Source organism: Lolium perenne, chromosome 7 (genome assembly GCF_019359855.2).
Source record: "Lolium perenne isolate Kyuss_39 chromosome 7, Kyuss_2.0, whole genome shotgun sequence".
Taxonomy (NCBI): domain Eukaryota; kingdom Viridiplantae; phylum Streptophyta; class Magnoliopsida; order Poales; family Poaceae; genus Lolium; species Lolium perenne.
The window spans coordinates 188,591,565-188,612,998 of NC_067250.2; the positions used below are offsets into that span (position 1 = coordinate 188,591,565).

General features: G+C 44.5%; 4 protein-coding genes across 4 annotated transcripts; all 4 read left to right on the top strand.

Moving 5' to 3' along the window:
- Positions 1–458: 458 nt before the first annotated feature.
- LOC127326263 (LRR receptor kinase BAK1) lies at positions 459–9,477 on the top strand. The gene is made up of 11 exons (XM_051353114.2): positions 459–806; positions 4,835–4,967; positions 5,044–5,115; positions 5,602–5,745; positions 6,504–6,575; positions 6,678–6,749; positions 6,873–6,985; positions 7,452–7,586; positions 7,674–8,015; positions 8,128–8,522; positions 8,788–9,477. Exons 1-11 carry the CDS (start codon positions 707–709, stop codon positions 9,100–9,102), a joined length of 1,893 nt encoding a protein of 630 aa, XP_051209074.1. The 5' UTR covers positions 459–706; the 3' UTR covers positions 9,103–9,477.
- Positions 9,478–11,782: 2,305 nt separating this feature from the next.
- LOC139833790 (uncharacterized) lies at positions 11,783–12,244 on the top strand. Its single transcript, XM_071824136.1, has one exon. The coding sequence runs from the start codon at positions 11,783–11,785 to the stop codon at positions 12,242–12,244; it is 462 nt and encodes a 153-aa protein (XP_071680237.1).
- Positions 12,245–12,654: 410 nt separating this feature from the next.
- LOC127326268 (uncharacterized) lies at positions 12,655–14,770 on the top strand. The gene is made up of 5 exons (XM_051353123.2): positions 12,655–13,026; positions 13,448–13,568; positions 13,743–13,967; positions 14,088–14,153; positions 14,454–14,770. Exons 1-5 carry the CDS (start codon positions 12,749–12,751, stop codon positions 14,544–14,546), a joined length of 783 nt encoding a protein of 260 aa, XP_051209083.1. The 5' UTR covers positions 12,655–12,748; the 3' UTR covers positions 14,547–14,770.
- A 668-nt stretch (positions 14,771–15,438) lies between these two features.
- Positions 15,439–17,512, top strand: LOC127326267 (CRS2-associated factor 1, mitochondrial). Its single transcript, XM_051353122.1, has 5 exons — positions 15,439–16,119; positions 16,198–16,325; positions 16,465–16,690; positions 16,763–16,890; positions 16,979–17,512. The coding sequence occupies exons 1-5, from the start codon at positions 15,573–15,575 to the stop codon at positions 17,267–17,269; spliced, it is 1,320 nt and encodes a 439-aa protein (XP_051209082.1). The 5' UTR covers positions 15,439–15,572; the 3' UTR covers positions 17,270–17,512.
- The last annotated feature ends 3,922 nt before the right edge of the window (positions 17,513–21,434 follow it).

Sequence of the window (21,434 nt, forward strand, 5' to 3'; positions counted from 1 at the left end):
GGATCGGAGGGAGTAGATACGCTTGTGTAGATACCAGGGAGGTTTTATTATCATCTACACATTTGGTCAAAATTTACAAAATTTTATTTAGCACCAATGTGCAAAGAGGGAAGGAGAGAGTAGGGGCCACGGAGAGTGAGTAGGACACGTGGTCAAGCTTATCAAGTACGTAACCGTCGGCTGCGTGCTGTGCGGTGGCGCTCAGGGGATCCTCACCCTCTCCACTCTCCACCACCAACTGGCCGCATACGCATCCCGTTCCGTTGACCCCGTTCCTCCAACCCCTCCGTCCCGTCGCCATCACGGAGATGCTACTAATCAACCATCTCTGATTCCTAACCACGCTCCGCCCCATTATTTAATCCCTCTTCCACGGGACGGGATTAATTAACAAACCCCCACCACCATCATCGAATCCATCCAAAAAGAAAACCACTCTGCTCTACTCTACTGTAATATCCACACCATCGCGTGTCCCATTCCGTAAGCAACCTCCGCCCGCGATAGAAAGCCGGAAAAAAGTCGCCGAAAAGGAGCAGAGGGGATCGGTTCGGATCCAAGGAAGCGGACGCCCAAAGCTGCGCCCCGAATCTTCGCCGCTCCTGCCCGCCCGCCTTTCCCGGTGGCGAGGTCTGCGGCGGCGGCGGAGCGGCGATCCGGTTGTCTGGCCCGGCGGGAATGCGCGCCGGGATCTAGGGCGGCGGCAATGGGGGCTCCGCCGTCCACGATGCGGGCGCTATGGGCGCCGCTGCTGCTGCTGCTGCTCCTCCTCGGCCCGGCCGCGCGCGTGCTCGCTAACATGGAAGGTGGGTGGCCCTGTAGTTGGGCTCGATCTGCGGCTGGGGTTTGCGGGTTGCTGCTTTGCTAGCTTGCTTCCTCTTTCAGGTTCTCCAGAATGGGGTTTTGCGAGGTGCTGCCTATTTTTGGTTTCTACATGGATGTGCCCCTCGCCTCAACATGTTTTGGTTTTTGAAATCACCTGCTACTTTGACCGTCTCCCGAGCGAATTCCAGCGGACACGGACTCGTGCTGCCTCCGCTGCGAATTCGGGGGCATTTTTTTTTCCACCGGAAATACAAGACCACTTCGCTTTGGATTTCCGTGGCCTTTGCTTGCTTTTTAATCCAGTCTTCGTCAAAATCCTGGGACTTCTTTTTTTTTTTTTTTTTCCTGGGACTTCTGATTTGCGTTTTCATGCGCATGCTTCGGGCTCCTCGTATGTACACATACTGCATTAATTTGCTCTCGATATATTGCCCAGTGGCACGCCTGCCTGCGTGCCCATCTCCTGGCGAAAAGCTAGTCTAGTCGTGGTCGTGGTTGTTAGGTTGTTTGATTAGGACGTGTCTACGATGTACTTCTGCTGTTTAATTCCAACTCATGCTTTTGCTTACTTGACCGCATGTTTCTAGTTGGTGGTTACGCGATCTGACTTCACGTGTGAAACCAATTGCGAGTCCGCCTGTGGTTTGCTTCATCCTCATTGGTTTAGCCTGGAATGATTACGACATCACATCCCACAATCTGCTTTTGTTGTTGTTGTTGTCTTAAGGGCGCTTTTAGGTTCCGAGTTCAGAATGGCGTTGCTGATCTGGGTTTCACTTGGTTATTTGTGTATAGCTCAAGCTGGTCGCTGGGTATAATTCTCTGCTGTGCTTTTCAGGACCAAATTCTGTTTTGCATAGAAATTTGGTCACCTTAGTGTGGTTACTAACTGTTTCGATGAATGCTTAGTCACGATATGTTGTTTTATTATACAAGCTAGACACCAATTCTTGGTCTTTCAAGTGTGAGTCGGAAGGCTCAACCATCTGAAGCCTGATGGTGATTGCTTGTTGGCCTTGTATTACAAACCTTAACAGTATATACAGCGACCAAGTCGGTGCTAGCAGCTTTCTTTAGTTATGCTTACCTTCCAATAGACAGGAGACATGTACTCCTATTATTCTTTTATGATTGCCAGTTAAGTGCCCTGTGCGTTGCTGTGGACTTCACCAATCTATTCATGCTGAAAACATATTAAAAGTTCATTTAGACTAATGAAAATCTGTTTCAACCCGTACATTTATACAGATAACTGTTGGTTCCCCAAAAGAAGAAAACATTTTGTTCAGGTTGTTGATTGTTGTACTATAGGTTGTTTGGTTCGTTTGGAAAATGAAGGAACAAAATATCAGAATGTGGAAAGCTGCCATATCTTCATGCACTAAAAATAAGGGAAATGTTTCTTTGTTGATAGTTGCACAATGTGTTCTCTGGTTTGTTGAGACAATGCATGGGATGTGCAGCCCCACGAGTCGTCTTGTTTTTTTTTTTATGATAGAGCCAACGATTGCAAGTGGTAAAGTCGATGTCAGTTGTTGGGTGCCTGACTTGCGGATTAGTGACGAGTAATCGTTTACTAGTCGTTGACTACCAATAATAAGACTTAAAGAGTCAAAACAGGTCAGTCGTTGATGTACTAACTCACAGACTAGTCAGCTAGTTGCAAATAGCCATGACTAGCAGAGGTTTCCAGTTGGAAGCCAAGTATAAACTCATGGATATTCTCAAAGCTAGTTGTGACTAGTCTTGTGGCTCTCAACATTGAACCATCTTCTACAAATACTACTCTATACTCCGGCTGCGCGTTCGGTTAATATGGTTAATTCGGTTCGGTTTATTTGGTTATACGGTAAATACAGTTTGAATACTTCGGTTAATACGATTACGTATAAAAATACGGTTCGGTTTCGGTAATAACCATTAAACTTCGGTTCGGTTTCGGTAATAACCAAACTAACCAAAGTTGACGCGAATTTTGGATTAAAAACTAACTTTTATGGTTATATATTTCATTTTCTATATTTTGTATGACCGTACTAAAGATTTTGCAAGAGAGGAAAACAAAAAATAAAGAAATTTCGAACAAAATTAAAATATGGATGTATTTTGTACCGTACTAAATGTTTTTACAAGGAGGAAAAGAAAAAAAAAATCGGCCAAAATAAGAATATGGGGCAGTTTCTGGATTCGAACTAGCAACCTGGGGCTACACACACGATCAAACGAAGAGGCAAACCACCACAGTGGAGCACCTTACGTGTACACTAATCAATTTATGTGCTATATTAAGGTTATGCAGAGCGGGATTTTGTGTTGAACTAGTGTTCGGTTTCTTTCGGTTTAACCACGGTTTTTCGGTTAAAAACCGAATTAACCGAAGTCCTTTCGGTTTGATATTTTGCTAACTGTAACTGTAACCATAAACTGTAAAAACCAAAAAACGGTTTCGGTTAGATTTTTTTCGGTTCGGTTTTCGGTTTCGGTTCGGTTATGCACACCCGGACTCTATACACTAGTAGGTGCACCGAAAAAGCTTGGAGGTATTAGCCCTCCATGAAAGTTCCATAGATGACCATGCGCCTCAGCTGATATGGCTGCAGCTGCATCACTTCCTCGTAGCTGAGCCATGGTAGCTGTAGAAATCTGTGTTACATAGTACTGCATCAGTTGCTAGTTGGTAGAAATCAATGAAGTATCTACTAGTGTGCACCATCTGCAGATATCTGAGTATCTTGCATTACTAGTAAAACTTAGAAAACGGTAGTATTGTAGGCATGTACTAACTTTAAGTGAAATCAGTGCTACAGTACTACTAGAAATCGGAGCATGCACAAGTATGCTAACTATGAATACAAAAAAACAGAGCATTGTCTGCTACCTTGCAGAAAACCTGGCATGGGCCTTAGTTGCATGACTGGGGCTAATTGTAGTCTAGTTGAATCCTCAAGTTGTGGCCCAAGTTATGATTTGTTGATAAATCTTCAACTGATTGTAAAACTAGGGGTAGATTAAGTTGGGCTATTTAGCACTACCATCACTCCCTCCGTTTTATATAATAGATTAATAGTAATGAAAGAAAAATTCTATTAAATAAAGGGGAGTTGGTGATGGTCGTGGTAGGTCGCCCACCTTGTTCTCTCACACAAAAGGAACCACACTGACTCTGGGCATCATTATCCCATATTTTTCTGGTGGAGTTTATGTCTTTACTTTTCAACAAATAAACAAACTCTTGAGCAAATCTCAGTAAACTGAACAAGCATTCCATTATTTTTTACCGCATTCAGAAATATAAATTTTCCACTTTCTGATATATGTTCCTTCATTCTTAACTAACCAGACAACTCTTGTGCAACTCTCAGCAAACCAAACAAACTTTCCCTTCTTTTTGGAAAGCAAATGTTGGATCAAATTTAATAGCATTGTAATAATGCGAGGTTAAAAAGGTTAATTATTAGTCTAAATGAGAGCATATTACATAAGCATGAATGTATCGGTGAAGTTTGTAGCAATACATGGGTCATTTATACTAGTAAAGATGAAGATGGATATTCTAGTTTAAGTGTATACATGGATCAGTATTCAGTACCACATTTGTTATATCCTAGGGTCGTGATTACCCTGTACGCTCCATTTGCTCTTTGGCCTGAAATATTATATCATTTTTTCCACACAATATAGTATCATTAAATGCCAATGGTCAATGTAATGAAAACGCACGACATATCAGCCAATCATTTAAGATGGTAGATGCTGTCAGATGCAACATGAGCTTGAAGGGAACACGAGCTGGCCTTTTTGTTTTGTCTGTCTCGTAAATAGTGATTTCTCCCAATCAAAGATCATATCCAATCTAGAAAGAGGAATATTAGCTGCTTACTGTACTGATGCATAATGAACTGAAATCCTGTTAATTTTCTTGGGATGATTTCCTCGTTCTTTAGGATCTACTGATTACTAGGTTAAATGTTATCTAGCAATCATTCATTTCTCCTTATATTATTTACAGGTGATGCATTGCATAACCTGAGAACTAACCTAAATGATCCCAATAATGTGCTGCAAAGTTGGGATCCAACTCTGGTCAATCCATGCACTTGGTTTCATGTTACCTGCAACAACGACAACAGCGTTATCAGAGTGTAGGTGCACCTTTTTCTGTACTATGCAGATACATCTCTATAATATTTCGTACTGAACTTTATGTGCATTTTTCAGTGATCTTGGAAATGCTGCATTGTCTGGTACTTTGGTGCCGCAACTGGGCCAGCTCAAAAACTTGCAGTACTTGTAAGTTACCTTCCTTTTGCCAAGCTTAACATCCATGCACGTGACATATTTGTTGGTAGCTGCAAACCGTAGATGCTTTTGTCAGTGCTCTGATCTTTAACCTAGGCGAAAACATATCATATACAAATGCATTAACACAATATTCTGTTTTGAGATGTTAATTTACTTTACCACCTAGCGAATTGTTGTTGGAATGTAATTAGGGTGAGATCATCACAATGTCTAGTATATGTTGCTCAGACCAAGTCACACCAGTTTGCTATCAAGAGAAAAGCAATGCCATGCCACATAGTACTTGACAATGAAAAAAGATCACTGTTAATCATGGCAACAGTAACTTAGATTAGTGCATGCAAAGGGTATTACTGATAAGACTGTTTGCCTTCATCAATGTATTGTATCAAACAAGTAATAGCTACCTTTAGGATCTTGGTCCATCATTATCTTTTATGCAATTTAAGTCACATTTTTCATTTTGCGCTGCAGGGAGCTCTACAGTAACAACATCAGTGGTACAATACCTAGTGAACTTGGAAACCTCACAAACTTGGTCAGTTTGGATTTGTACTTAAACAACTTCACTGGTCCGATACCTGATTCATTGGGGAATCTATTGAAGCTACGATTCCTGTATGATCCCTTCATTATCAGCTACACCACATTACTACTCATTATAGTTACTAGAATATTACAATAGGGATATTTTTGGTATCATGCTAGATGTGTCTCACATACATAGTCAGTTGCTTCATATTTGACTACGGTTGTGACAAGGTGACCATTCTTAGTACTTTGTGAATCATTTGTTTAAGTATATGCTAGTTGTTCAATATTGTAGACCTGGTAACTTGATGATTTTGAAAAATGCTTCCGTGTAGATTTCTTATGGATTGTAAATGAGCTGTTTAGTCCCACTGGGCCAAAATGAGATGCATTTCAATTTGCCTGGATAGAACTGTCATAACTTGTATGCTAGTGTAGCCATGTAGTCACAGTAGTTTTATTCGACCATTTTGACTTGATATCAACAGGATGAAGTAACACCTCATATATTTTCGAAGCAACTCCTTATGCGTTGTCATTACTTAAAAATATAAACTTATTCATCAAGAAAAAGATGAATGTGTATTCTGAATAGGAAAACTATTTTGTCTGATTTATGTATTCCCTGGTTTGGTCTTTGTTGTGAAACTGGTTATTGCTATTTGCTGTTTTTCAGGCAATGAGTGTTTTGTTGCTTGGCATTCCTTTTCTGTTACATAAGGCATATATATCATGTTGAATTATCAAAGTAAAAATTATGTTCAAGGCTCAGGTGTTTGTTTTTATTTCTACCGCACTCTGCGGGTGGTACTAAATTTGTGCATTTTCTTGTTTTATGAGGATAGGCGTCTTAACAACAACAGCCTTTCGGGTACCATTCCTAAATCATTAACTGCTATTACTGCCCTCCAAGTTCTGTAAGTATTTGCCTTCCGAGTTTTTCACGTCATTTTCCTTGGCATAATCTTTGGCATAATTAAGAAACCTCTAATTAACAAAATATTTCTGTTAATTTGTAGGGATCTGTCGAACAACAAATTGTCAGGAGAAGTTCCATCAACCGGTTCATTTTCATTATTCACCCCTATCAGGTAAAACCTAGTATGTTAGTTGCGAAGTTCAGTTTTCTTAGCCTTGACAGATGATACTGCTTCAGTGCACATCTGTTTATTGTTGCAGTTTTACCAACAATTCAAACTTGTTTATTATTGCAGTTTTGGCAACAACCCCGCCTTATGTGGTCCTGGAACTACAAAGCCATGCCCTGGCGCTCCTCCGTTCTCCCCACCTCCTCCATATAACCCTCCAACTTCTGTGCAATCACCAGGTGATTCTTGCAGAATTTCAGATTGACTATTAAATTCATGTATAGCTTCGGGTCTGATAGGACCTATACTACAACGCTATTTCCTTGCTGTAACATCCTCACTGGGATGGGTGTACTCCAGCTAGATGCTGGAGACTGCTATAGATATCGAGTGCAGTTTTGCAGTTTTTGGACATCACTGTTTCCTACCCTGTTTGTTTTTAACTAATGGGACAACATCTCTTGAGCACACCTCAACCCACATCAGCCAAAAAAAGCTCAAGTAGTGGCTACAGCATTGTCTTTGCGATGTCCTAGTGTTGCTTCCACTCTGAATTGCATCTTTTCAATCTGACATACATGGGCTTGTTTTTCTGATTCACTGTCATCTGATTCTGGAGCTTTGCTTAGCAACACACTGTAATTTACTGTTGCTCATACTTAAAAAGGTATGGAACTGATTGTTTTTTTTTTCTCATTTGTTCAGGAAGCAGTTCCTCTAGTACTGGAGCAATTGCTGGTGGAGTGGCTGCTGGTGCGGCCTTGCTATTTGCCATTCCTGCAATTGGTTTTGCATACTGGCGCCGAAGAAAACCAGAAGAGCATTTCTTTGATGTACCTGGTAAGTATTCAGCGGTAGCCAGCATGATGAAAATTACTTGCAAGATAACTTCCAGTCAGCTTAGCCTGAATTTCTTATTTCATACAGCTGAGGAGGATCCAGAGGTCCATCTTGGCCAGCTCAAAAGATTTTCACTACGAGAACTGCAAGTTGCTACTGATACCTTCAGCAACAAGAACATTCTTGGAAGAGGTGGATTTGGCAAAGTGTACAAAGGAAGACTAACAGATGGTACACTAGTAGCTGTCAAGAGGCTGAAGGAGGAGAGAACACCTGGTGGGGAGCTGCAGTTTCAAACAGAAGTTGAGATGATTAGTATGGCTGTACATAGGAACCTTTTGCGTCTTCGTGGATTCTGTATGACGCCAACAGAAAGGTTGCTTGTGTATCCATACATGGCTAATGGAAGTGTTGCATCACGTCTAAGAGGTATTTGTCTTCTTTTCCACTTTTATGTTGCATGTTTCAGATTGTTGCAAGTCTTAACTACAATGTGGAACAGAATTTATAAATAAATCATTGACCGTTTTTTCATTTGCAGAACGGGGACCAGCTGAACCGCCACTGGAGTGGCAAACGAGAAGAACAATTGCATTGGGTTCTGCCAGAGGCCTCTCTTATTTGCATGATCACTGTGATCCAAAGATCATCCATCGTGATGTGAAAGCTGCAAACATTTTATTAGATGAAGACTTTGAAGCTGTAGTGGGGGATTTTGGTTTGGCCAAATTAATGGATTACAAGGATACCCATGTGACTACTGCTGTGCGTGGAACGATTGGGCATATTGCACCAGAATATCTTTCCACGGGAAAATCATCTGAGAAAACTGATGTATTCGGTTATGGAATTATGCTTTTGGAGCTTATTACAGGACAGCGTGCCTTTGATCTTGCTCGCCTTGCCAACGACGACGATGTCATGCTACTTGACTGGGTAATTAACTAGTGGCATTTCCTTGGTTCAAATTACATTCCAGATTTCATATTGTTTTACATACCAACTTTGTGCAAACAAAAATACGAAGCAAACAGAGCTCTGGTAGCGCTAAGAAAGATATATTCCTTTTGAACTGTAACAGTCATTAACAGAACCAAGCATGTGTAGATCAGAATTCCTGTCTGCTTATATTGAAGATGCCATGTTCTTGTCTTTCTCCGATTTTACTGGCGAGTTAACACGGAGCTTGTTATTTGTGCAGGTCAAAGGATTACTCAAGGAGAGAAGGCTCGAGATGTTGGTGGATCCAGACCTACTGACTAACTACATTGATGTTGAGGTGGAATCGCTAATCCAGGTCGCACTCCTTTGCACACAGGGTTCCCCCTCAGAGCGTCCTAAGATGTCGGAGGTGGTGAGGATGCTTGAAGGCGATGGTCTGGCTGAGAGGTGGGAGGAGTGGCAAAAGGTAGAAGTAGTACGGCAGGAGGTAGAGATGGGCCCTCATCGAAACTCGGAGTGGATCGTTGACTCGACCGACAACCTCCACGCAGTCGAGTTATCAGGGCCAAGGTGATGATGGCTGCTGTTAGTTAGTTAATCGTATTTTGAAGCGTAAGCGTTAAGAGTACTTGCAACAACCGTCCTAGTAGAATTCCCCATTTGTTCATATCTATCAATGGGAAAAAAATGTAGGGTCAACCACAATATATTTTGATGTATAATGCTTGGTTGCTTCCCTGATGCCCGTGAAAGTTGGAAGCAGTGTTCAACTGAGCAATTGCTGCACCAGTGGACCTCTATGTTCAACTTGACAAGGTGCTAGGGGCTAGGTGCTGATTGGTTGGGTCTGTGTTAATCATCTAACTAGTTTGTGCCACGAAATGTAAGGATGGCAATTATTATGTGTATCTCTTCTCCTTTGGAAGTTCCATATGGTATTAGCACTCTTGTCTGCGTGGCTTGTGGATGGTTGTGACTGAGCCCTTCTTGTTCGCACTGCTGGTTAACTCTAGTGATCTGATTTGTTGTGCTGTTGATCTTTACCCCATGTCACGGCTATGTTTCTTGTTAGTAAAAGGATGTTTGTTCGCAGTCCTGTATTGTGGTAGACCATTTTGTTCCGTGATTCATGTGACAGCTCCCCTCCGTGCAAGGTGTGCTCAACGTCCATGGTGCTCATTTCAGCCCTGTGGAAGAGAGCCAAATATCTCGAAGATATAGTTTTCACAGCCTGTACTGTACTGTTGGTTTTCAGTTTTGCTTTTGGGTTTTGGTGGCTATTTTTCTTTTGGTTATGCTCATAAATGACTTCATTCTGTTCATTCATGTTAGAAATGGTTCAGGCTGGTTTGACGTAGAACCCTCCAAAAAGCTCTGATCAAAGCAGATCTCTGCTTGAACATCTAAGAAGCTTAAGAAGTTTCAGACTTCCACACAGGATTCTCTATCCATCATGTCGCTGGTATCCCTCGTTAATTTCCGAATGGAAAATCATTTCACCAAAGGTGCAATCAAGCTCAATTGGTACACGTGTTCAGTGTGTACAGCCATCAGGGAGATGCCCTTGGACAAATGCTCTGGTTTCTCCGCCTGTTTCTTCGTGGTTTGTTGGGATGTCGTCAAGGAGGATATAATGGAGGCTTTCAACTCGTTGTCCCGCCTCGACTGGTGGATTTGGAGCGATCAATGAAGCTCTCATCACACTCGTTCCCAAGGACGGGGCTTGAGGAGGTGCGGGACTTCAGTCTTATCAGTCTCATCCATGGCATCACCAAGCTGGTGGCAAAGGTGTTGGCAAATCGTGTCGCCCCCATCCTCTCCCAAATGGCAGGGGTGCAACAAAGTGCATTCGTGCGTGAAAGGTGCTTGCATGATAACTTCATGATGGTCCAAGGGATGGCGCGCAAGCTTCATAGTAGCTCGACCCTAGCAGTGCTACTCAAGTTAGACATAACCAAAGCCTTCAACACGGTGAAGTGGGTTTTCCTTATAGAGGCCCTGAGGAAGCTTGGCTTTGGAGAAATGATCCTAGCTTGCATTTGCGCCTTGCTCTCCACAACTTCGACACGTGTCTTGCTTAATGGCACTCCGGGCTCACGGATTACGAATAGGAGTGGACTAAGGCAAGGGGACCCACTATCCTCGCGGCTCTTCATCTTGATCATGGAGATCCTGCATTTGATGATTGAGAAGGCATCTGGCGAGGGATTGCTAACCCCTGGCATCAATTGGAATGCGCCACTGCACCTTAATTTATGCAGACGATGTTGTGACTTTCTTACGTCCCACCGTGGTTGACTTCAAGGTCTTCTCCGTGATCGTTGAGGCCTTCGATGCAACTTTAGGCCTCTGCCCCAACATGGACAACTGCTTGGCAAACCTCATCTTATGTACCGAAACTGACGAGGCACTGGCTGCCCATGAGTTGAGGTGCCTTGTGGTGCCTTTCCCCCTCCGGCACCTTGGGCTGCCCTTGACGTTGAGGAAGCTGAGTGCGACGCAGCTCCAATATCTCGTGGATAGTGTGGCCAACAAATTGCCAGGATGGAAGGCCTCACTGTTGGATAGGGGAGGATGACTTGAGCTAGTCTGTGTGACGCTCTCTGCAATTCCCATCTTCGCCATGAAGTCCCTCGACATCCCGGCCAAGACCTTTGTTGGCAATTGAGAAGATCATAAGAGTTTTCCTCTGGAGGGCCGGAAGGATGTGAAGGGTGGCACTGCTTAGTAGCGTGGAACAAAGTTTGCGCCCCCAAAGAATGGGGCGGGAGGGGGGGGGGGGGGGGTGGTTGGCTTCCCTAACCTCAGGATGATGAACGTAGCGGTAAGGACCAGATGGTTGTGGCTTCAGTGAGTTGATGACTCCAAGCTAGCCGTGGAAGGAGCTTAACATTCAAGTGCCCCAAATGGTGATGCAACTTTTCGAAGGGGCGACCTACTCTGTGCTAGGGGACGGGGCGTCCACCTTCTTTTGGACAGACCGGTGGCTCCCAGAGGGAAGGTTGGGTGACATAGCGCCAAACCTAACTGCGGCGGTCCTGAAGCGCGCTTTCAGGCAGTGCAGGGTCCGTGAGGGACTGGCTGGGAGTTGGCTGGACGACCTTCCTCCAGATTTAGGCGCGCCTACGATCAGGGAGCTGTTCGAGGTGGCAGACCATCTGGTATACATTGCCCTTTCTGAGGGTGTGGATGATGCCTTTCGGTAGGGCTGGGAGAAGGACTATTCCTACTCCGCGCGTTCGTGTTATCGAGCGATGTTTGGCGCCAGGGTGGAGATGGCTGGTGCATTACAGATATGGCATTCGAGAGCTCCACCAAACTGCAGGGTGTTCCTTTGGCTTGCGGCAAGGAACATATGCTGGACAGCCGACATGCTAAGCATGCATGGCTTACCTCACCCGACGGCGTGCCCGTTCTGTGATCAGGTTGGTGAGTCTTTGGATCACCTTATGATGGACTGCGTGCTAGCACGCGTGGTCTGGGCAACATGTCTGCGTTGGTGGGGAAAGCTACACTGGATGCCGCAACCAGACACCAAGCTTGTCTACCGGTTGAAGGAGAAGCGTGGAAGCCAGGGAGCAGACCACGACTTCTGGACATGTGTGACCCTCATCTGTTGGTGTCTATGGCCTCATCGGAATGATGTGGTCTTCGAGGCCAAGCTATGGCGAGCTGCCGGCCGGATTGTTCAAAGACGTTCTCGTACCAGTGGATAAGTGAAGATGTCGCGACTAGTCTCGTAGTATGTGTGCTGCCTTTTTCTGAGGTAGCGCGGAGTTGCATTTCAGTGATGCATGTGCCATAAATGTGCTGTACATCGGCCTTCTAGGCTCTAGCCATGCCTATCCGCTCAATTCGTGAATACTTCCTTTGATCGAATTTAATCGACGCGGAGGGAGGTATGACCATGCATATCATTTTTTTTTTTTTGATATGGACCATGCATATCATTAGCAATCGTCAATTTAATAAGTCCACAGATAGGTTTTGTTCCTTCAGCTGCACCGAGAGCGACCCGAACGCGACGTCAAGCCCATTGGGCTCCGCGAGCCCAATTACTCCCCGTTCGGCCCCAGCCTCGTCGTGGACGCCAGAAGGACCTGAAGCAGGCCCGCCGGCGCGACGAACCCAAAACCCCTAGCTCTCTCCTACCCGGCGACGCCGCCTCCTGACTCGACACCTCCGGCCGCCGCCGCCGTCCCCCGCCTGCCCGCCTCGCGATGAGGGTGAAGAAGCGGTCGAGGCACCGAAAGGCAGTCAAGTTCTACTCCACCTGCTTCGGCTTCCGCGAGCCCTACAAGGTGCTCGTCGACGGCACCTTCGTGCACCACCTCCTCGTCCACCACCTCCTCCCCGCCGACGACGCCGTCCGCGACCTCCTCTCCGCCTCCAGGACCACCCCGCTCTTCACCTCCAAGTGCGTCCTCGCCGAGCTCAGGCGCCTCGGCAAGTCCCACGCCCAGGACTTCGACGCCGCCCAGCTCCTCGCCACCGCCAGGTCCCCGCCGCCGCTCCCCCCTCTTCGCTTCTCACCACTCTAATCCATGTTTGTGTGCATTGCTAGTTGATGGGATTTCAAAACTCTGTTCTGGCATGTTAGATTGTTAGTTATTACCTGATAGAATTAGAGTCAATTTTGGGTTTGTGCTATCTGAAAACCTCGATGCAATTTGAATCGTGGATTAACTCCACACCTCCCTGTTATCTCCTCTCGTTAGTTTCGTGCCATTCCCTCCACTGTGAAGCTTCATCGCCAGCCAGCAAATCACATAGGTTTTACTTTGTCAGTTTTGTTGTGTGTGCTACTATCTACTAGTACATTCAGTCAGGATAGCCTCATACTTTTTTACAACTCGATGAGCCCGAGGCAGAGGTACTGATGACTGTTTGTTCCATGGACTTGTGTTGACGTGTTTCAGTTGCGAGCATGACAAGGTGGTCAGTGCAGTGGACTGTATCCTGTCACTTGTAGGTGAAAAGAATCCGGAGCACTACTTTGTTGCCACCCAGGATTCTGATCTCCGGGAGAAATTACGGGAGGTATGCACTCTACCTTTTTTATCACCTGAACTTCATTTTTCGAAAGAATCCGTACAGGGACACACAATACAATTTACAAAGATCATGACATCTGATTTAGCATGAACAAATAATAGAATGTATTGAACCATCTTCTGAGCAATGTCCTTATATGTATTTTTTGCTTGGATGTAGATTCCTGGTGTTCCTGTGATATACGGTCTGAAGAACTCCTTGTTTATTGAGCAACCCTCTGCCCAGCAGCGTAAGTTTGCTCAACTGGATGAGGAGAAGCGTATACATATGGAAAAGTCAGAATTTAAGAAGCTACTCAAGGCATCATCTGAGGAGAAGGCATCTGGTGATGGAATCACACCCGGAGTGGCAGAGAAAAGCAAGTTTAAAAGGAACAGAGCAAAGGTAATATTTACACCTACTCTGTTTCAGTGTATTCGATCGTTAGTGAGAGTCATCAACATTTTTGATTTAATGACTGCATCTCTGCTATTTATACAAATTTTAATGCTTGTCCTTTTGCAGGGCCCAAACCCACTCTCCTGCAAGAAAAAGAAACCAAGACCTCAACCATCAGATGCTCAAAGTCAGGTAATCATTGCTACACACAGCATTAGCAGTTTACATCTGTAAGCTTCATGTAATATTCGAAACACGCGCATGACAAGTATCTGTTGCAATGTTGTAAAAGCAACCCTAGAGTTAAATTTGTATGTCGTTTCTTGAGGTGTAGAATGAGTAAGATAGATAAGAGCTCATGTGAAGTTGTTCTTGGTTAGGCACTTAGACAGTGAGACACACCATTAATTCTGTAGCCCATGAATTCTGTTATTTTGACATATCAATCCATGGCTCGACTCAAGAGCACTTACGTGAGCATGTGCCATGCAGGGTCCTGCAGCTGATGGCGAGGCGAAGAGGAAGAGGGTTAGGAAGCGGAAGAGAAGCGGCAAAGACAGCAATCAAGCAGAGACAGCGAGCTGATGGATCGATCAAGTTGCAACCAACAATGCCATCACAGCTCTGATCTGGCTTCAGTCCATTACAACCACGCCAAGATTATCCGTGGATGGTGTTTCTTCAGATGTAATGCGTAATTGAATTATCTCTAGAGGATTGTATCTGGAAATGTTCTACAAAATATTAACACTAGTAGTCTGTTCTGAGTTTCTCTGTGAAGTTGAGGCTGTTTTGACTTGTGTATTTTATCCCCAGTTTTTATTTATAAGTTCAATCAAGCCATCTCTAGGGGTACCTTTGTCAATGGGTTCGAATTTCGAGTCAAACTTTGACCTTAAATTTAATATAGAAAATATAAGTTATATGACACAACAAGCATATGTCTGGACTTGTAATTGAAATAAGTTTTCGATGGTAAAATGATGACATTGGCATGTAACTTATATTTTCTTAGTCAAAATCATCTCCGAACTTTAGCAGGAAATTTGAGTACTCATAAACCTAAACAGAGGTAGTACCATCTACTTAAAAGAAATGACATCACAGATGTATTATGCCATCTTAAACACTGCTGCAACAATGTGCTCCTGTGAGTTTTGCTTCCTGTAGAATAAACACATGGAAAAGAAAATCAGAATATACAGCTATTGAAAGTGTCATCAGAAGGATTGTAGAGAAAGCTTTCGACGAGTACTTCATCTTCGATTTGTTTTGAGGCTGTTTGAACTTGTAAATAAATGTCCCAATTTTATTTACAAGTTCAGGAGGGCCTGCTTTTGACCCCTCGAAAAGTTTTTGATCTAAGTACCAGTGTACCACTTTTGATTTCTGCACAAACATTTACAACGAGATTAATATTTTCACACAGGTGACAGGGAACTCTAGATAAAACGATTATAAAACGAGATTCAAATTTTTAGATCCATAATGTTTCCCCTGTAAATTCTGAACGGAGATTTCTTCCCAGAAACCCAGAAGCGCGAGGGTTTTGTTCCTTCAGCCTCAGCCCACCAGCCACCGTCGCCAGTGGCCGCTCGGCTCCGCCGCCTCATGCTACTCCTCCGCCGCGCGCACCCGCAGCGGCCGTGCCACCGGCACCTCTCCAGCCTCCTGGACCGCTACGGCTTCGTGCCGCCGGCCTCCCTCACCCCCACCCAGCAGCAAGATACGCCCCACGGCGGCGCCCCCGCCGACGCCGACAAGAAGCGCCGGACCAAGAAGCCCCCCTACCGGCCGCCGTCCTCGCTGGACCGCGGGGGCCGCCCGGCCTCCCACTCCGACCTCCCCTTCGACTTCCGCTTCAGCTACACCGAGAGCAGACCGGACCTCAAGCCCATCGGGCTCCGCGAGCCCAAGTACTCGCCCTTTGGCCCCGGCCGCCTCGACCGCCCCTGGACCGGCCTCTGCGCGCCCGCCGTCGACACCACGCTCCGGAGCGTCGACGCCGAGGACCCCGCCCCCGCCGCCGAGAGGGACCTGCAGGAGGCCCGCCGGCGCGAGCGAGAGCGCGTGCTCGGCGAGCCGCTCACCCCCGCCGAGCGCACCTTCTTCGTCGACAAGTGCCAGAAGAACCGGACCAAGCGGCAGATCAATCTCGGTACATTCCGGGCCTGGTTCGAGAAATAATGATGAGTTTGTGGTGCATTTTGGATTCAGTCGGCTGATATTTCTGTAGGGAGAGATGGGCTCACTCATAACATGCTAAATGACATTCATAACCACTGGAAGCACGGTGAGGCTGTCAGGGTGAAATGCCTCGGCGTGCCAACAGTTGATATGCAAAATGTGTGCCACGAGCTCGAGGTAGCTTCATCTCTTTTATATCTAAGAAACATGTATACAAGGAAGCATATGTATGCACATTTTCAGAGCTCTTATTTGATGTCAATAGCTATAATATTACTGTCGTGTAGAAGGGCGAGTAATGCTACCTTTTCTCCAGGATAAAACTGGTGGCCTCATCATCCACAGGCAGGGTGGTCTGTTGATACTGTACAGGGGGAGGCATTATCATCCAAAGAAAAGACCTGTTATTCCGTTGATGTTGTGGAAGCCAGCTGAACCTATCTACCCGAGGCTAATTAAAACCACAATAGAAGGGCTGACAGTTGAGGAGACAAAGGCAATGAGGAAGAAGGGCCTTCATGTTCCCGTTTTGACAAAGCTCGGTAATCCTTGTTCCCCTTTTCCATTTACAAACATATGTCTAGCCATGTCTGAACAACCATGCCATTTCACAGCAAAAAACGGGTATTATGCTAGTCTCGTGCTGATGGTTCAAGACGCTTTTTTGGCTGATGAACTGGTTCGTATTGATTGTAAAGGATTGCCAAAAAGTGATTACCGGAAGATCGGAGTCAAGCTCCGGGTGAGTTTGTCATGTAATAGTAATGCTCATTTGGCCTGAAATTAACATGTGACAGAACTCTTTGCTCTCCCATCCTTTTGTACTGCAGGACCTTGTTCCTTGCATTCTTGTGTCTTTTGACAAGGAGCAAATTATTGTTTGGAGGGGGAAAGATTACGATGAAAGCATACAGGATAATATGCAAAAGGCATTGCCTTCGGTTCTTGAATCAGAGAGTGCAGGAGCAGTGAAGAATGAAAATGGTGAACAAGAAGAAACATCAAGTGAGAGTGCAGCAGCGAAAAATGGGAAGGATGAACAAGAAGAAAAATCAAGTGATTGGTCTTCAAATGAATGGTCGGAGGGCAGTAGCTCTGATGAAGTGCCAGATGATAAGTAGCCATTTCGTGGGTAGAATCTCCTTTGATCAATCTGACATGTCAACATCATACAGATAACATGACATGCTAGCCAACACCTTGTCTATTCTTTACCTGCGGTTATAATGTTATATCATTACTGCACTAGTTGCAACTATGACCAGTAGCTCTGTTTCTATTTTTCTAAGTCTCCGTGGGTAGTTTTTGGCGGTTGTACAAGTTAGCTAATTTCCATGAATGACTATAGTTCAGATTCACATCAAGCAATTGTTGCTTCAAGCTCGGCCAGTTAATAATAACTGGAGCAGAATATTGATCTTATTTTACTAGAAATTTAGAATGAACACGGTGAGACAGTGATTATTATACAGACGTAATTTGACTTTACAGAACTCATGCAATTATTTAACGAACAGCAATTCAATAATGCCGTCGGGTCTTTTCTGACCATGGAGGTTCTCTTGATTTTTCGTGTATTCACCACTACCAACTGAATTGGTTGCTCTTCCCATTTCCTTTTGGACTAATCTACCTAGAGGACAGGGTGCATGTTTTAAGCTTTTACAAGGCTGTATCGTTTGGAGGTGAGGGATCACAAGAGGCTGGCACATTGGCCTTTTTTACTCGTCAGCAACTCTGGATCAAGCAGTTCAGCCAAGGTAAGATATTGGAGGAAAACAAACTAGGCCATAAGACAATCTATTGAGTAAATTTCTCAGGACCACACCTTTGCCAAAACATTGGAACCCCCACCCGAGCAATGTATTTACAGAACCACACTTTTGCTGACAAACATTTCACAAGACCACACTTGCGGTGTGACTGGCAAAGTGTGGTATGGAGAAATATTCTGCCATATGAACTGTGGTTCTGTGAAATGCTCTCCTAGAAGTGTGGTTTGTTGATGCTTTGTGACAAAAGAGGTCTGTTTCTTGAGAAACTTACTCTAATTCATAATGCCTCAGTTTGATTTCCTCCAATTCTCATGTTGGGTGCCTGCACTGTATCTGTGGACCTAGCTTTGCAGATGGACCAGTCAAGGTGAGATATTAGAAGAAACTGAACCATCATTCAATCTTTCCGATGGATGATTCAGTCCCCTCTAATCCTCGCTTTGAGTGGCGCATGCTTATCCCTAGCTAACACAGCCTGTTTGCTGTCTCTAGGCTGTAGACGCCGGGCAATCAACCGAAGGTGAGATATTGGAGGAGGACAGACTGATTAGCGACAAACGATAGTACATTTTTCAGAACCAGTTTGTCCTCCTCCAACTCTCACTTTTTTTTTTTTGAAACGAGGCAAAAGATTTGCCATTTCATTGATAGAGAAGAAGGTTTAAGCAAGTTAAGTTACAGACCAAACGGTCAAGGCCGCAGCCAAGACAGTGCCTGGCAAGCACCACAAAACTAACAACAACAGAACCATCTTATTTATTCAGATACTACCCTGTGCTGGTGAAGCTGTTGCTCTTCAGGTCTAGTCAAATTTATAGCCATCTTCGGTAGAAGATAGGTCTTTGAGATTCAGGATGGCAGCGGCATATATTTCTGTGACACCTGCATGCGCATCCTGCCTGAATTATGTTCAAAAGGCTGCAAGACTTTGTGCCCTGTACTATGTACCACTGTAACTGCCACATGCATCTGATCAGGCTTCAGTTCACTCTGAGGGCATGTACAATGGGGGCAGCACCTACCTACTGCCCCAGGTTTCCATGTAAGCAAAGAAAAAAATGTGAGGTAGAAATTAACCACAACATTCCAAGATATCACTTGCAATGGTCCTCACAATCTGACTCAAACTACTTTTTCTCCACCTCTTTTCTACACCATCGGCTCATCCTCTCTCCTCTCTCTCCTCACTCTCTCACACTTTTCCAACCTTTAACATTGAGGAAGTGGGATCTCCTGCAAGAGACCACTTTAATCTGCATGTGCTGATTAGGACCATCCAAACCTACATGGCAGCTGGAGCAGCTGTCCATGGTGGAGCATTGGCCATGCCCTGATATGCCAACTTTAATCCCTAGCCAAGGGAATAAGAGCTTTAGTCTTTGGTACAGTATGTTGCTCTTTCCCCGCGCGCCCCCTTGTATCGGATTTTTGGTTTGATTTTCGTAGTTATATCGCGATAAAATAAAGAACCCAGATCCGCATGTAGAGTGGAAGCTAGGGTTTGGACATGCGGTATAAATTCAAATTTAAACATTGCGAAAAAATCTGAAAAAAATCATGCATGTTCACAACACATATTAAGATAACCCCTAAAAATTTCAGATCAAAATTCGAAACATACATCGAGAAACAAAAAAGAGAAACTCAGATGTGAATAAGAAACTCAGATTTGAATTCGGGAACTATTCATGACAGATTTCTCTTTTTTGTTTCTCGATGTATGTTTCGAATTTTGATCTGAAATTTTTAGGGGTTATCTAAATATGTGCTGTGAACATGCATGATTTTTTTTTCAGATTTTTTTTGCAATGTTTAAATTTGGATTTAGGCCGCATGTCACACGGTGACATGCAAAAGGTGCATGTCACCTGATCTGTATCCCTAGGGTTTATACAACCAGGAAGAAGAGATGCCAAGAACGATGTATGTGTCTTGGCTTTATAGCCTTATTACAAGCAGGTGAAGAGTAAAGCTAGCCAGTAAAGTAAAGAGAGTAACAGACGTCTTGCGGAAGAAGAACATTGGCGTGCAGTAGCGCCGGAGCCGTCTGATGGGAGATCGATGTCGCCAAGAACGAGTGGATGGCACGAAGCCAAGTTTCTGGTTGTAGCCATACGATGAGAGATGGACGACGAAGCTTGATCAAGAGGAGTGAACTGGTATGCAGCGTAAGTAACAGAGGAATTGTCTATTTCTTCAGAAATTCAGAGTTCAGTGTTTGGTTCAATAGAGCTGAGGAGCACCTACAATTTTTTTCAAATAATACTAGGAACAATAAAACACCACCAAAATGAAACGAGGAGTGAACTGGTATGCAGCGTAAGTAACAGAGGAATTGTCTATTTCTTCAGAAATTCAGAGTTCAGTGTTTGGTTCAATAGAGCTGAGGAGCACCTGCAATTTTTTCAAATAATATTAGGCACAATAAAACACCACCAAAATGAAACGAGAAGTGAACTGGTATGCAGTGTAAGTAACAGAGGAAGTGTCTATTTCTTCAGACATTGAGAGTTCAGTGTTTGGTCCAATACAGCTGAGCAGCACCTACAATTTCTTCAAACAATACTAGACACAATAAAACACTACCAAAATGAAACGATAGCTCTTTCACAGTATTGTCTTGTGCTCAGCAATCAGCATAACCTGCTTCCTAGCTAAATTGCATACATTTTCACGAAGGATTATTCTGATCATAAAGCAAATCATCCATGCAAGGGGTATAGATGAAGGACTCGAGTGTAGGAGTCATGAGAGGAAAATGGCCTAAGCCTGATGGGTGAAGATACCCCAAGTATTCCAACTTGGAGCTACCCAGGTAGTAAGCATATCCCCTGAAACGGTTGCCTAAGAATATAATTTCCTTCCAAGGATGGTAGCCCAAGAAGTCGACGCCGGAGTAGGAAAACGTGGAACCTCTGTTGTTGTTGCTGTCCGTCTCTCCTTCCGCATCAGCCATACTATCGTCGTCGGAGTCCCACTCGTGGTTTTGTTCGTCCTCTACGGGGTCCAAAATCCAGGACCTATCAACCTCTGCTTTTCTTTGGTGGCGCAGAAAAGAGGGCTTAAGGTCATGCTGATACTTGAGCTCCCATTCTGGCATTTGACACGATCGCTCTGATACTTGGCGCAATATCCACACCCGGAGGTGGTAGTCGTGGATACTAGTGTAATAGACACCATGCTTTGATTTCCCCAAATGCTTACTTGGTTTCTCGTGCTCGTCGTCAATACGTGATCCCGCAGAAATATCTAATCTTGGAGTCCTGATCACTTCATATTTCTCCTCCAGCAATGAAAACCTATGCCAAGAATGTTTATTGTCAAAAAAAAAAAAAACAGCACAAAGGAGCAAGACAAGAACTAACAAGCATATACTATATTTTTCCATGTAGTACTATACTAGACCTACGTCATGACGAACCCACCGCGACAATGGACATAAAACGCTTCCCGCCAGCACACGGCGTGGCAGCGAAGTATGTCGTAGTTGTTGGATATTTTGGTGATCTAG